General features: G+C 40.9%; 1 protein-coding gene across 1 annotated transcript; it reads right to left on the bottom strand.

Moving 5' to 3' along the window:
- Positions 1-166: 166 nt before the first annotated feature.
- RAB18 (RAB18, member RAS oncogene family) lies at positions 167-15,955 on the bottom strand. The gene is made up of 7 exons (XM_065666639.1): positions 15,765-15,955; positions 12,204-12,259; positions 7,615-7,676; positions 5,573-5,645; positions 3,066-3,184; positions 2,922-2,988; positions 167-1,448 (listed from the first exon to the last, which is right to left on the bottom strand). The coding sequence occupies exons 1-7, from the start codon at positions 15,830-15,832 to the stop codon at positions 1,270-1,272; spliced, it is 624 nt and encodes a 207-aa protein (XP_065522711.1). The 5' UTR covers positions 15,833-15,955; the 3' UTR covers positions 167-1,269.
- Positions 15,956-17,020: the final 1,065 nt, after the last annotated feature.

The following is a 17,020-nucleotide window of genomic DNA, read 5'->3' as shown; positions in this document are numbered from 1 at the left end:
GCTAAAGAAAGAAAGAAACAAACAAAAACCCCACCCAAAACACAGCCACACACAACACTACAGCATCCTTGTCATGTCCTTCAGGAATCAAGTAATTTGTCCTTAAGAAGTGGCCTTGTTTAAATTGCATGTGCTAGAAAATATACAACTCTACAACAGGACAAGGTTAGAAAAGTTGAATACTGTGGAAAAAATTTATTAGTCTATACAAGTCTTCTGAAACAAACCATTGGCTTTGATACAGTAAATTCAAGTGAATACTCATTGCAATAGTGTTTTCCCATACAGAAATCAAGAACTATAGCTTCCCATTTATAATGTCTGTGATAGGAAGTTTTATTTCTGAACAAGTAGCTGCACAAAGCAGACATGTGATAGAGATCTTCACAGCCACAGTGAGCTACAATCTGAGATAAAGTTATATTACAAACATTTAGGAAAATTAGGCATCTGTATGAAGTGTGGCAAACTGATTCACAACGAAAGAACAAAGGTGTCACTCACATCCCTTGCCAATAATGAAGACTTTCTATAGCAAGTCTAGAGCAGACTGCATCATAAAAACCTAGAGTGCAAGAGTACCACAAATTTAGTATATAAATATCACAGGATTAAAACTCCAGTTAAGCTATCAACTGAAGTAATAATTAAAAAGAAAAAAGGGTGTCTGCCAGCTTGCAAAGGAAGCTTCCAAAGCATCTCTTCAGGAAGGTGCTGATATCAACTACAGCCTGTGCCTATTTGTATTTTAGACAGCTCTGCTGAGAGACAGAAAATGATCAGATTTGTCTAAGTACTGTATATTCTTCCGGGGTTTAATACCATTAAAAAAAAAAAAAAAGCATTTAATAGAGATGAAATGTAACATTTATAGCTCACACTGTTTTCAAGATCTGTGCACACTATATAGTTCTATAGTTTCAAGAGCATTTAAAAATAAGACGAAGCGCAGACAATGCAGTAATGCTTGTTAGATTTGTTTAGAATAGTTACACAATGAATGTATACAGTCATAAAATTTGTAGTGCATTTGTTCTTGCACATTATTTATGCTACTTATAAAAACCTGAAGATTGCAAATTGGGCATGCTTACCATAACATTTTCCAACTGGGAAAGCTGCAGAACATTGTTCCTGGAAGTGTTCACTGCCATGATACAAAACAAGTATGTGCAAACTGCAAGGTCCCTAAAAACAGCATTTAATGAATTTATGTACAGAAAGATGTCACTATCTGTTTAAATACGCAAAGAATAAGCTTCCCAAAGTTTATAACATAGAACAATATCCACCACACGCTCCTCCTCCTCCATATCCTTCTTCCTTGCTTGATAATTTTACACCTCTGTTTTGGCTCTCACTCTCCCACAGTCCAGGAGTCTGAATGATTTTTTCAACAAGCTCTTCAAAGGCACACTGTACACCATCACATGTTTTTGCACTTGCCTCTAGAGAAAGGATGCAATAAGTCAAGTGTTAGCATAACCTGCAGTAATTCATTTAGTGTTTCTCTTTCAGTTAAGTCTCAACCAACAACCTAGATTTAGGACTTCTACAATACATTCTATAACAAAATAGCAGTGCCAAAATTAACAGGTACAAAGACTTCTGTCACCACATAAGGCAGCACACCTCAGACTCTTGAATGTCACTATAATATACAGCAACAGGTATAGCTGAGCCTTATTTTCTGTGGAAAACACTTCAGCAAAAAGAAAGGAGGGTTCTACTAACTTACAATGTCGGATAAACCTGGTTGCTGTGTATTCAGTTCTGTGTATTAGTCAGAACTGCTGTACCACCACACCATAAGCAGCAAGAATCCACACTGTAAGATTCTGGGTCAGCCTCCCATGATACAACTCACCTGACAAAAAGCAATACGGGATCTCATTTCTTCCACAGCTTGCAGAATTCTGTGTAATTTCACTTTGGCTGAGACCAGAAAATTTGCTTAAAGAGTATATTTTGAGGACAACAGATACCACCTGAAACTGTTCAGTTCCATTAGGGCTTGCCCTGTTGTCCTATAGAGCCATGCAGATACTTGGCATATGTAGCATGCAGGTATACATATTTATAGTTTAATTTTCATGTTTCTATTCCTCTTCCATGCACTTAACAGCGTGTGTCTCAACTTTGAACTTCTATTTCCACATAAGACATATGCAGCAAAAAAGAAACTCAGCAAGGTACTAGACAAAGACAGTCCTTAGTCAGAGATGAGGAACATAACTCTCACTACAGGACATGTCAATGTACTGCTTTGCTACCAGAGTCATCCTATGAAGCAAGCCTTGCTGATCTTTAAATGAAGCATGTAATAAACTTATCCATAAGAATCACTTCACGACATACTTTATCATCACGAGGCTTTGCCTAGAAAACCCATCTCATTTTGCAGCAAGATGAGACCAACATTATTTGCTCCAGTCATGATTACGTCATTATTCAATCCCACCCACCATTTGTAAGTTAATTATATTCCCACCTATTTTTACATCCCAGTTCAAATACAGATTTCTGTCAAGTACCAGCTCTTTTGCTACACCAAAAGCTGGCCACTAGTAACAGTTTTCCCTCTTTCATTTAGCTTACGATTAATTTAGCAAGTTGGCTGGAAACAGAAATCAGACAAAACTCCAAACCTAAACCAGGTTTTGTCAGACCACAGTAGTCTGTTTCTGCCCTTAGTCCTTATGAATTTCAGCATTATCATCCCCAGTGAGAATAGGTATCTGCACATACTTGGAGACAACTAAAAAAAGGGAGGGGGGGAATGCCTGTTATCTTTGTACCTACTGCAGTTGAGAAATATCATTAGTTTGATTGTATGTATAAAGACAATCAGTCCCACAGAGTGGTACTTCTCATTATGTAACAAAAATCAAGTAAGATCCCTGCAGGTATCTATAACATACCTATGAACAACATGGAATGTTTTCTTGCAAATTTGAGACCTTCATTTCTGTCAACTTCACGGTTTTCCTATAAGACATAGCATTAATATGCATTATTAACAAAATACACCAACAGAATACTTATTGCAGTTGAATTTGGTTTACCTTATCAATCTTGTTTCCAACTAGCATTTTCACTATGTCATTCCTTGTGCAGTATGTTTCCAGTTCATTTAACCAGTTATCCAGCTTGACAAAAGTATCTCTTCTTGTGACATCATAAACTGAAAAATATTAGCAATATTATTCCCACACTATTTTTCCAAGAAATACAGCTTATATTACAAAAGTAACAAAAAATATGGCTTTTTGAATTAGAAAACTGAAGGAGTACTCAGGATTCTAATTTACATATTAAAGCAAGAATTGGAAAAAAAGTTGAACATCCACCAGCTCAGATTACCAATTATACTAATGCAGAGTGACTCTAAAATTCGGTCATCTACTGTTCGTGGATCAATTTACCTTGAAATATTCTAGCTTACAGGCCAGGCACTATGATTCTCCAACAAATCCTACACTTGCAGACTCCAGAAGTAGGATACTTATTTACATCACTACAAAGAAGGTATGTAAAGAGTACAGCATGCCCTTCTGCACCCAAGTTAGTGATAATCAAGACCTGTTTAACACCACTCCTACGGCTACTGATTTGACTAAAACTGTAAACTGATCACTGGTATTTATAAGGGTTTGGTGAACTACTGATTTTTCAGCATTTTAGTGTTTCAAACTATTTAGCATGTGTGTGGGATACAAGTAATAATCTGCTAGGAGCAGAAAGGACTCACAAAAGAAAGCAGATTTTGTTAAACCTAAAATCAACTACTCAGCAACTACCCAAGAGCTACTATTTCAAGCTATGAAAGCATTTTATTCTTCATTCTCACATCCTGGGTGCAGAGAGGCATAAACAGTTGGTTTCAGTTAACTCTATAGCTTTGCGCAACCAACCTTATTTTTAGGAAGTTGTTAAACAGTCAGGAGAAGATTATTAATTAAAACAAGAAAACAAGTAGAAAGAGAAGAACTTTCAAGCTCCCAACCACTGTTTGCTTACTTTTAGAGCTTTCAACAGCAAGTGGCAGGATCAGTGCCAGCAACTAGGTGACTTGACAAAACATGCCTTGACAGTATACCAGGAAGATACCACAACTCAGACCTGGGAAACAGCACATTGTCCTCGGTTCAAGCAGTAGCAGTTATTTTTCTCCTTCTTAGTAGCTAGTGCAGTGCTGTGTTTTGACTTTTCGTCCTGGGAACAGTGTTGATAACACCGATGTTTTTAGTTGCTGCTCAAATGTTTGGTCTGGCCAAGGACTTTCTGAGTCTCATGCTCTGCCAGGGAGGAGGGGAGGCCAGGAGGAAGAAGAGACAGGACACCTGACCCAAGCTAGCCAAAGGGGTATTCCATACCACAGCACGTCATGCCCAGGATGTAACGGAGAGTTACCTGGAAGGGCTAGGGACTGCAGGGTTGGACGAGGTATTGGTCAGTGCTCAGCTGGGGGGAGTGGGGTGAGTTATTGGTCGGCCGGTGTTGAGGTGTTGTATTCTTTCCTCTTGTTATTTCCTTTATCATTATTATTGGTGGTAGCAGCAGTGATTTGTGTTATACCTTAGTTACTAAACTGTTATTATCTCAACCTGTGGGAGTTGCATTCTTTTCGATTCTCCTCTCTGTCCCTCCAGGAGCAGGGGAAGGGCAAGAAGCAGGGGGAGTGAGTGAACGAGCTTTGTGGTTGGGTTTAAACCATGACACACATACAAACTAAAACCTAACAGGAAGTCTCATGAGAGAGGTTATTCAAAGTTAAACAATTTAACTGGATACTGTATCTTACCAAGAATCTCTCAAGTCAGACACAACTTAAAGGGAAAAAAAAAAAAAAAAAGAGAGAGAGAATAAACAGACTTACTTCCCTGCCTTTACTTTGGTTATCTCCTCATTTCTAGCAGTGGAGAAGTAGAACTTCAGAGGTCAGTGCCTACTTAATAGATTTCCATGTATGAAAGAAAAAAGACACTTCACCATGAAGTTGCAATTACAGGTTTTGGCCTGGTTTTCTCCCACATAGATTGATGCTTTTTATGCTAGTTTTTTTTAAGTGATTCTGACTGTGTCACTCCAATCAGCATCCAGACATAAACAGCTGAAAATCCCAGCCAAACTCCAGTGTTTATACTAATTTCATCAGGAAAAAGAAACAGGGAGAAGGAAAAAAAGTTGCGTAAACACTCATACAGAAAGAATATACTGAGAAGTTTTTTCTTCTTTTCTCCCTGACTCTGGGCTTAGTAAGTACAGGCAAAGACCAAAGATCATAAAGAAAAGTCCTAGCAGCATAGGGACAGTGCTAAACTACACCTTCAAACAGCAGTATCTTTTAATCTCATGCAAAAATCAGTGGTTCTCAGGCCAATGAGACTGACTATATCAACAAGAGAGCAGGCATCAAAATAAAGATCTTCTAATACATCAGTTGCTCAGCACTGGTACAATGATTTTCAGCATCAATTAAGATATTATAGAAAGCTTTACAGGTTTGTGTAACTTCAATGTATGAAAACCCCACAAATTTATTCAAAATAGCATGCAAAGCTATACTTACCTAAGATAACACCTTGTGCACCTCTATAGTAACTGGGTGTTAATGTTCGGAACCGCTCCTGACCTGCAGTGTCCTAAAAAGCCATTCAGAACAATCAATTATTCAGAACTTGAGCAGAATCCAATTTCTCTCTCAGGTATTCTGCTTCTAACGAACATACAAACTAAGGTCCAAAGTATGTTCCACTACCAGATTAACTGAGTTTATACCCTCCCTGGCTGTTTTACTACATCTTAACTTTGAAATTTTATGTTGTCTGTCCTGGGAAACACTTTTCAACTGTTAGCTGTAGTAAATAACTGGACTATGTAGCAATAAGATAGCCACTTCTGCAGAAGCATTTATTCTGCAGCTAGCACACCAGCAAGAAAGAAGCACAGGTGCAGTACTAAGATTTTGCAACAAGCATCAAAACCCATGGCAAGAAAACCAGTTCCCTCACTTCAATCACCCTGGTCCAATTATATTTGATTCTGTGCCAGGGTAAACACATTTAACATGCTATGACAGAGCAGAAGCAGAAGAAATAAGTCAAAGGCTTTTCTTGGTTGTTAAGGGAAGTTGAATTTACATCCCCAAAGTGTTAACAGGTCTGAAAAAAAAGAAAAGTATTAGAATACTGTTTTCTTATTAGAGATTAAGTTACAGTGCACACTCATTGCAGACTTTATGCATAGAAGATTTAAATAACTTCAGCAGTTACCCCAGGTTAGAAGCAACACAGGAATTACTGTGGATTGAAAAAGGTTCCCTGCCAAAGAACCTGAATAACTGAACTGGACTTCGAGTCAATCAGTCAATCCCACATATCTCAAAATGGGTTTGTGTCACCATTCAGCTTTACAAGCTTCTATTTTTCAGTTTACTGCAGAATCATTTCTTCATATTCACCAATATGAAAGAAGAGAAACCCCAAGTTAGGCCTCTGTAACATTTTTCCATCCGACGATCACTCATCATTCTGCTATAGATCTAGTTTTCCTCCTACCTATATATTTTTCTGTCAACTTGCTGCAGTTATTTTCCTGGTCAAACCCATTTATTTTACTGATGATTATTATTGTCACATCAAGACCTAAGTCCTGTTTGTTAGTCAAGACATTAAACACCTTCAAAGCACCAGAAGCATGGCAATATATATTTCATGTTCCACTACTACTTCCCAAGAAAATAGTATCTTGCTTATCTTGGACATCTTGCTTATGAGAAACAAGGTTTTATTCTTGCTTGCTACAAGAAGTCACAACTAGGTCTGCATATATAAAAGGCGCTTCAAGTCACACAAGCATGGAGGCTGGTTTGCAGAACGGAGAATGTTTTAAAAAAAGGCTTGGAATTACTCTTCTTTCTTCACTTGCCATGAATTTAGAAGTTCTACTTTTAACAGGAGTACATGTTAAAAACTCTAAAGGCTAAGATTACAAACACTGCCTCTCCCTCCTTCAGATGCACCTGCTACAAGAAAGACTGACCTCAAGCCTATAAAAACCCTTGTACGAGGGCTATGACATTTTAGGCTAAAAATCATTTTGAGGTAAAGTTTGAGCATAAACTGAGCATGCAACAGTAATGCTTAACCTATTAATACACTACTGAATTTTGCCTAAGACATTTAGGTTAAGAAGTGCATCCTTTTAAAACCTGTTAAGTGTAGAGAAGAATGATGCATACAGGGAAGTCTCAGCTTAGTGAGGGCTAAGACTTTGGAAGTTAAGCAATAAATTATTCATTTTAAAAGAAATCTAGGAATGGCCACATACACTGTGTTAAAGTCTGATTTACTACTATTTCATTTCTCCTTTTGCCTACTCCTATCACAACCAGACTTGGAATCAGTGCTGCAGAAGCAGCTCTTAAGCAACACAAGTGCCCAATTAAACAGTTGTTCTGCAGTTAATCCCACCTTCTGAATCATTATTAACCTCTCACTCCTCCAAATCACCTTCATATTGAATAGAAAAGTATTCTATACAAACTACATTACGCAAGCCATCACTATTCCTAAGGCAAAGCAATACATTAAGAACTTGGGAGACACTTACCCATATTGCCAGTTTAGCTTTGTTTCCATCAACAGAAATAGTTTTCACCTTGAAGTCCACACCTAGAGAAGGAAATATATTTCAGTTCTTCAAACATACTACAGCTATTTTTGAAAAAGAAAGCAAAGATAAAAGAAAAAACAAACTGAGAACAAGTTCTGCTTTGACAGGAGCAGGAAGAGTAAGTTTCATTGGCTATTTATGAAAATGGCTCCTAAACTCACAGTTCTGCTGCAGACAGGATTTTGCAAAAGCCTAAGGGCCTTTTCAGCCATTGACTCAAAATGCAGTAAGTACTTATGGAAGTAAGGCAAATACTACATTTCCTGTATTAAAGCACATATTCCAGGACTAACATTCAAGCTTATAATTCAAATGGGTTAACTTACATTTTGTCGCAAACAAAAGACAGACTAGGAATACTGTGGGGGCCTACTAGGATGCTGGAGAAGGACTCTTCATCAAGGACTGTAGCAAATGGACAAGGGGCAAAAGGTTCTGATTTGAACAAGTGAGATTCAGGTTAGATATAAGAAGTTCTTCACTGTGAGGGTGATGAGGCACTAGAACAGGTTGCCCAAAAAAGTGGTAAATGCTCCATCCCTGGCAGCGTTCAAGGCCAGGTTGGACAGAGCCTTGGATGACATGCTGTAGTGCAAGGCATGGCAGTGGGGCTAGAACTAGCTGGTCCTTTACAACCCAAACCATTCTGTCATTCTAAGAACTTTCTATTCGTTACTCATACATGTTTTCTCCTTGAGTATATCGTTCACCTTGAGGAACAACGTACTTGCAAAATAAAGAAGGAACCTGCATTCAGGTAACTATACACACTGTTTCCTATCTTAAACAACCTGACCATGGCCCATCAACGTGATCATGCAGAGGTAAACCATATAAGGAGACACTCATCTACTCTATGACTCTATCCTGTGAGAAGTAACGCTATATGACAATTCCTTTAATAAAGATGTCAAATAAGCTTTGAATGATTTGAACATATAGAGTATCTCTTACAGGGATACCAGCAATACCAGGAACTCCCCAATACCATGCTCCATGACCAAGAATTAAAAAACAAAACAAAACAAAAAATGTTCAAGCCAAGGTGTGAAAGATGTTAATGACTGCAAATTTGAAGGATATAGCAACACACATCAGTTTGAAAGGCTGAGGACAGCTATGATCCATTTTGCTGTAATTTAATCCTTAGGTTACCAATAACAAGTAACTGGAAGTATGTTTCAATTATTTCAGAGCAACTCACTCCTCAAGAGGCAGCAGCCCTGAAAGGAACTAGTAGTGTGGAAAGCTGATACACTTGAAAACTGTTCACGTAAAGGTAACAGAAATCTTTTTGCACTTTGACTTACAATGGTAGCCATCTGCTACAAGAATTTTTGTTTAACTATTCTTATACAAAACATTTAAGCAGGGTGTCAATCAGCAAACTGTGCTTATAGTTCCAAGGCCATGCAGATTACAAACAAACACAAACAGATGCCAAAATACGTTCAACTTAGCCACAGAGGGTATACAGCATGCTTAAGGAAGCGCACATTGTAAGGAGATTCACAGCTTCACTGCAACAGAGGTTTAAAAGGGTTTTTTCTCTTTATTTCAAGGAAAACTCTACCAAGCTACATTAACTTTTGCAGTAACTGAACAGAACTCTTTTTTCAGGGATTAATTCCTAGTCCCTAACCTAGCTTATCTCTTCTTCCACTGTAATTGCGCATTTCTTTCTGTAAACTGTAAAAATAGCCATTGCTCAGCCAGGATGTTCAACAGCTCAGAGTGCATTCTTTTATCAATTAGTCCGACATCAAAACCTGTAGCTGCAGATATTACAAGTCTGTCAGATACTTAACGCAACAAATGAAAGGTATGTCATAGTAGTTTCAAGAAGGAAAATTTTCTTGCTTAGCACAAATGACTAAAGAGTATTTTGAAGCCACAGTATCCTTCTCATTCAGTAAACAAATTCACTATCTTGTGCTTGAACAGTTAACAGAGCGTACATATTCACCTTTAGATAGCCTTGCTGCTGGCTTAAAATTAACAGATGCTTTAAATTTTGCATAAGCAATGCAAGTCAATTAAGAATCTGAAGTAGTGAATAAATCCCATGTGTGACAGACTTATTATTGAAAAGTAGAAGTATTAAAACTACCTAAGAGCACAAAGTATATCCTCTGAAATAACCAAGAGATGGCAAACATAATTCTAGCAAAGCAACGTGTTCAACACATAGAAAAGCAAGTTTAAAAAACAAAACAAAAAACTTTCTAATAACTACATTTTTTGTTACTGATCTACCACAAAAGAGGAAAAGTAGAAAAAATGCAGGGCTAAGGAAATCTTGTTTAACTGAATAAACAGGGTACTTATGTTCCCTAAATACTTCAATGAAACACAGGCATATTTGTATGGCATGTCAGTTCTGAGCTTTCAAGAGTGATGTTTCTACCCTTGACAACAGAAAGCAGACAGTGTTTTCCACCATGCCTTGAAGGAAGCCAGAAGCAAGACAGCTCTACGGTACTGTTCTCCTGTGTGTTGACACCTACAGGACCTGGCACTACACGCTAACCTACTATGGACTTACAGTCTGCAAGTAATAGCTCTGTTGCCTGCATGCTGCTCTCACATTTAGAGAGCAGCATGTGCCATGCTCTATTTACAGGAAGTATAAGATGAGCTAGAGACTATTATTTGTGGAGCAGGTAATTGACAAGTTGGACAGCTTGAAGTTGGAGGACTTCAAGTGCAAGGAAGGCTAAAAAGTTATGAGACATCAGATCTGTGCAAAACATAACTTTTGAAATAGGAACTGCACTGAACACTTATCTAGAATCTCTCATAAAAACAGCAGGCAAGTAAAGACAAGCATAAGTAGAAAGAACAGAAAACACTAGGGTATATGTAGTCTAATAAGAACCATGTGATGAAACCCAGCAAACATGCCAGAGAATGCAAGGACAGGTGATCCTACTACAGGCAGAGTAGGGTCTGCCAGTAGCAAACCTTGAGTTGTTGCTATGTAACAGCCAACACTTAGCTACCACACATTGCTATTGTGCATTTTGACAAATCCCAAAGAATTAGTTCAGGGAGTAATTCCGTAATTTCTCAAATAGTGCACTGATGCCAGTTTCTGTAAAGAGTATTCTGTTGTATGAACAGCAGAATGAAAAACCCAATAAAGATGCCCACACCGTCACCAGATTAGTCTATTGGTATTCAAAACATGACGAAAGCTAAAGTAGCTATTCTGCACTGACTTCCTGGCCCATATGATTCACATACCAAGAAAGTGACGTGATTTGAAGCATATATTGTGTCAAAACTACTTAGATTAGAACACAAGATTGCCATGTTCAACACCTGGTCTGCTCCACTCCCATTTCCTTCCATGTTATCTTCCCTCATGAACTGGGGCAAGGCTACTTGCACAAGTACAATTTTATGAGCAGTGAAATGAACAAAAATAGGCCTCTCCCCTTGGCTGTTCCATGCTTTATGTGAACTAGTACTCCTGTATCTTATTAACATTAACAAAAATTAGATCAATTTACTGACTTCTTGAGCAATTAGACACAGCTAGTTTTGTTTGCCAACAGCTGAACTCAAAAAATTTTATACAAGTCCTTAGCCAGAAGTCTTCCTACAGAGGTTGTAAAAAATGCAACTGAAATGCATTGTGTGTAGAAGTCATCTCTATTTTTTATTACTTCAGTTATTAATTCAGCACAGAGCTGCATCACTTTGTTTGAAGTTTCATTCTGCTTCGTTGGACAACCACCTATACAGTATATCCTGAATTCTGGGTCACAACTCTAGTACAACTGACTTCACTGTTGGTAGGTATCATACCAACATAGCAAGGACATAATTGCTTTTTTCCCAGCAGCTCATAGGTTCTTGGCTCTCTTCCCTTCTTCAAGACCGAGAAGTTACCAAGGGACTAAGCAGGAGAGAAAAAGCCACATTGTAATTTCCTCCCTATAAAGGAGAAGCAGAAGCCACACAGAGCCTAGTACAGTCTAGTACTGCCAGGATTTGCAAGACCTACCACCATCCTGTTCTAAAGGGAGTGTTCAGTCTTCTTAAGATAGCTACCAAGTGTCATATTACATTGAGCACAAGTTCTGGACAGCAATATTGCTGTTCAAACAGCTTGAGAGATATCTTGCACAAAAAAAAAAATAAAAAATCAGTAGGAGATATAGCAGTAGCTCTTACATTTCTATTTTAGCCTGAAACACAGGAAAACAGAAAACTGAAGGTTGTTCCACCAGAGCTTTTTACTGCTCATACCTATCACTTCCATCTTCATGGTGAAAGGTGACACATCTGTTTTCCCAGCCAAGGATATATTTTTGCATAAAGGGGAGAAATACACGCCAATACAGTCAGTACTCTAACCAATAGGTGCTGAAAACTGGAACTGCATCCACATCATTTTTTTGCTATGAGGAATCAGACATGTCTGAACTTCACTACCAGTCAGGCAAGTCTGAACAAGCTACAGTTTTGTCCTGAAGGAGGCATAGATTTTTCTAATGTAGCATCAGCACAATACTTACCAATGGTTGCTGCAAGTTCCGGGTCAAATGTATCATCTGTGAATCGCAGCAGAAGGCTGACAAGAGGGGAAGAAAAATAAGAGTTGCTATTACTGCAGCATACCCATAGCTTGCCCAAAGTCTGTAAACTACAAGTCTGAAAGTAACAACAGGATAACACAACTAAATAAAAACATAATTCATTTTTCCATAATTTCTCTCCTACAACAGCCAAAGAAGGGAACATGAAAAAAAAAAAACACAGTAGACATGCTCTGCTAGAATAGCACAGGCCTCTTCTATGCCTAGAATCATAGAATAGTTAGGGTTGGAAAGGACCTTAAGATCATCTAGTTCAATTCCCCCTGCCGTGGGCAGGGGCACCTCACACTTAAACCATGTCACCCAAGGCTCTTTCCAACCTGGCCTTGAACACTGCCAGGGATGGAGCATTCACAACTTATTTGGGCAATGCATTCCAGTGCCTCACCACCCTCACAGTAAAGAGCTTCCTCCTTCTATCCAAACTTCCCTTAAGTTTTAACCTGTTACCCCTTGTCCTATCACTACAGTCCCTAAAGAAGAGTCCTTCTCCAGCATCCTCATAGGCCCCCTTCAGATACCAGAAGGCTGCTATGAGGTCTGCACGCAGCCTTCTCTTCTCCAGGCTGAAAAGCCCCAACTTTCTCAGCCTGTCTTCATACAGGAGGTGCTCCAGTCCCCTGATCATCCTCGTGGCCCTCCTCTGGACTTGTTCCAACAGTTCCATGTCCTTTTTATGTTGAGGACACCAGAACTGCACACAATATTCCAAGTGAGGTCTCACAAGAGCAAAGTAGAGGGGCAGGATCACCTCCTTCAACTGCTGGTCATGCTCCTTTTGATGCAGCCCAGGATACAGTTGGCCTTCTGGGCTGCAAGTGCAAACTGACAGTTCATGTTCAGTTTCTCATCGACCAACACCCCCAAGTCCTTCTCTGCAGGGCTGCTCTGAATCTCTCCTCTGCCCAACCTGTAGCTGTGCCTGGGATTGCTTCAACCCAGGTGTAGGACCTTGCACTTGTCATGGTTAAACTTCATAAGGTTGGCATCAGCCCACCCTACAAGAGTGTCAAGGTCCCTCTGGATGGCATCCCTTCCCTCCAGCGTATCAACCGAACCACACAGCTTGGTGTCATCGGCAAACTTGCTGAGGGCACACTCAATCCCACTGTCCTTGTCACCAACAAAGATGTTAAACAAAATCTAGTCTATGACCCAGCATGGCTCTTTGGAAACAAAGCACCAAGTTGTAAAATCAGTTGCCTAAACATTCACGTGTCTGCTTCTCCAAGCATTTTACTTCTATCTTATCCTATTCTGGTTGTCCCAGAATTCAGTACAAAAGATTTTTTCTTTGAAGTTTCATATTGCCTCACTCAGCATCTCTAAGTTTGAGAGAAAACTCAGCTTCTCACCCCACAAATAACTCTTTGAACTGGACACACAGCAGAACAGTAAGGAATAGAATTATCTCACCACTGTCTTACCATTTTTTATCTTTTTTTTTTTTTTAAGGACTGTCACACAAACAACATTTCCCCCTATCCTTATGGATACATTTGCTACTAGAAGAGCAGCAGCTACAAGTAAGACTCATCAGGACATCACACTGCAGTAGTAGGGTCCCTCAAAGAAGTGCCCTTAAAGCCACTGTATCTGTGCCAAACGTAATTATTTTGGCAAGAGACAAAGATTCAGCATACGGTTTTTAAAATCACCAGTCTTATGCCTCTGTGGCAAGTGTATATTACCATGTGGCAGGCAGCTGTTTGCTATGACTGACAGCTTCTATTCATTTCCACACCAGAGAAACAAAACAAAGCTCTATTTATTTTTTGGTGTGTCCCTGTCCCCCCCATTTTTCCCCTACTCTCTTCTTTCTGCATGTGAATGTAGCTGCCAAGTCCTTTTTAGCATTTGGACACAGTCCTGCATTGACAGAAAAGCAACTACTGAAATTCTTTTACTTCAATAAGCCTGGGTGACAACTCCAAAGATAACCACAGACCAACCTTTTTTTCCCTACTGCAGAACCCCTAAACCACAATAGCTTTATCAAATAATAATTATATTTTTTTTTTTAAATAATAATTTGATAGCACATCAGTTTTTACTGGTACCTTCAGACAGTTGTATCAGGACACTATTTAAGAGCAGCTATTTTTAGTTGCAACCAAGACTAGTTTCACTCAAACCAGACAAAATACAGAACTCCCATTCTGCCACCAGAATAAACACATCAGTTTACAAGCCCTGAGTTCTAAAACCAGCCAACTTCTACCTTCCCCACCTTTCTTCCATATGCAGATATCCTCTTCCACAAAGTACAGCACATTCACAGGGACCAGGTTCAAGGCAGCATTTGGTTCAGTCAGGACTCCAGCCATTTACTACAACCATGCTAATACAAGCTTAACATCTGAGTTTTCCTAAAGTAATAGGCAAGCAACACAAATTCAGGAATACTTCAACAGAAAGTTTCTGTACCTGAACAACTGTAGCATTATTGTTTCATAGTAATTTATTTTCTCTACATAAAGTCTCTTTTAACAACTTTACTGACAAAGAAATAACCACATAAGTAGGTATACAAAGCCATTGTCCATACTATCTGTCTGAGGATAAGAATTTTTCCATATAGAAAAAAAAATTCCACTTATAAAAGGTGACCTCAACTAAAAGAAATTTGCTCATATCATGTCTGTCACCAGAGGCCTACTGTACCAGATTACCAACTCAGTAGGCAATGCAAAGGAGTGGCTCACAGATTTTTAACAGATACATTTGGAGGTTTTTGTTTGGTTTGGGCGGGGTTTTTCTTTGTTATGATTGCTGTTGTTTTCTGTTTGTTTTAATTAGCAACTTATGTTATTTAGGGTCACAGTAGAAACCTGATCACTGCCATAAAAATCACCAAATCCAACATGACTAGCATAGTACACTCTCAGATGCCATTTACATCCCACTTCCTTTAGTAAGAACTATGACACTAACATGAAAAAGTTAAAGAAAAAATACTAGAAGGCATAAAAGGTAACTCAGACCAAAGCCATGAGAATGGCAGGGCATGGGAGGGGCAGTGAGGAAATCAACCTCAAAGTACTCGAGAAACAGTATAACTAGCAGAAGAATCAGTGGCAGCACTTCTTCACGGCTACTTTAAAGGACCCTGTGCCCCCTCTGCACCCAGTCCGGGGTCACTTGTGACTCTACGTTTATATATTATGTACAGGATCAACCCCAAAGGGGCAGACACCAGCGCCGCCCTCCCCTCCCGGGGCCGGCGGCCGGGGGAGGGCCGCGGAAGGGGCTGGCAGCCCTGGGCGGGGACAGTCTCTCGCCTGAGGAGGACTGGCTGAGAAGGGGCGAGGGATCCCCCACAGCAGGGCCTACACCTCCTCAGGGTAGGCCGCAGCCAGGCCGGGCAGCCTCGGAGGCAGAGGTGGCGTCGTCCAGCGCGGCGCCACGGGGGCTAGGCCGGGCCCGGCCGGTGCCCCGCGTCGTGGCAGGAGAGGCTGGGGGAGGCGTGCGCCCCCTCACCTGGATTTGCCGACGCCGCTCTCGCCGATGATGAGGATCTTCAGGGTAGTCAGCACGTCCTCGTCCATCCCGCCTGCGCGTCCGCTCCGACCCGGCCTGCCTCAACCCCGACCGGTCCCTGCGCAGGCTGCGACGGCACGACCTGCGCCTGCGCAGCACGCCACCCCTGCCCGAACGCCCCCTCGCCGCCTGCCCGGCGCATGCGCCTCAAGTGCGCCAGCGGCGGGGGAGAGGCAGAAAAACACCGCCGCCCAGGCGGAGGGTGCATGCGCGGGGGGCGGGAGCCGAGCGCAGCGCCAGGTGTTTGCTTATAGCGGGTGGGGAAGTGGGGTGCCGTCTCTTCGTGAGGGGGACCCCGCTCCTCCCGGCTCCCGTGGGGCGGTGCGACTGCCCGTGGGTTTTCAGTGTCTGTTGTTGTCAGCAATCGGGGTCGTTGGAGCAAAGAAACCGGATAAAATTGCAGGGAAGGAGAAGGCTTCAGCAGCACAATGGTAGTTGGGCAGCTCCCTGTGCCGCAGCAGAGCAAGCAGCCGCCTCTTGAGGCGGCAGCTAGTCAGGAACCCACCACCAAAAAAACCCCAAGGGTCGTTTGATCAGTTACCTCCTACTATGTCCGTCAGAATAAATGACACTACATACTTCTGTCAGCAGAATCTGCCATCCTCCATTAAGAGGCCTAAATGCTCTCCTAAATTTGTTTCAGATGTTTGCCTCTTTATAACCAATGTGGCTAACATGCTGTCACACTTGAAACCTACCTCAGGCCGTGTGTAAGCAAGTGCAACTCTTTAATCAAACACGTCTGATGTGGGTCTGAAATGCTCCTCGGCCTATGCTACAGTCCTTGGGCCAGCTGTTCACGTCCAAAGGTGAACTCTGTAGTACACGAAAAGGCCTTAGGTTCTTGTGCAGTCACACCGAATGAAAGACATGAAGCCATGTCACAGGCTGCACAAGGCAGGTGCGCCTGTGAGGCTGCGGTGGGTTTTGTCAGCGTGCTGGCTGCAGAGGGCACAGTTCTTCTAGCAGAAGGCCGGGTTTGCTGGGCAGTTGTCTTCAACGGAATTACAGGGTCAATAGAGTAACCGTTGTTTTGCGTCTGTGGTAAACACTTCTGGTGCCTGGCTCCTTCCCCTTGCAGAATCTGATCTCCTGCCTCTTTTACCCGAGAAAACCAACTCCCAGGATGAGCGCAATAACAATAATTATCCTATTAAATTATGGAGGCATATTCTATAATTAAACGTATGCAACTG

The sequence above is a fragment of the Lathamus discolor genome, chromosome 2 (assembly GCF_037157495.1).
Source record: "Lathamus discolor isolate bLatDis1 chromosome 2, bLatDis1.hap1, whole genome shotgun sequence".
In the NCBI taxonomy this organism is placed as follows: domain Eukaryota; kingdom Metazoa; phylum Chordata; class Aves; order Psittaciformes; family Psittacidae; genus Lathamus; species Lathamus discolor.
Note: the sequence above shows the minus strand (reverse complement) of the source record. Positions and strands in the feature narration are given on the sequence as shown.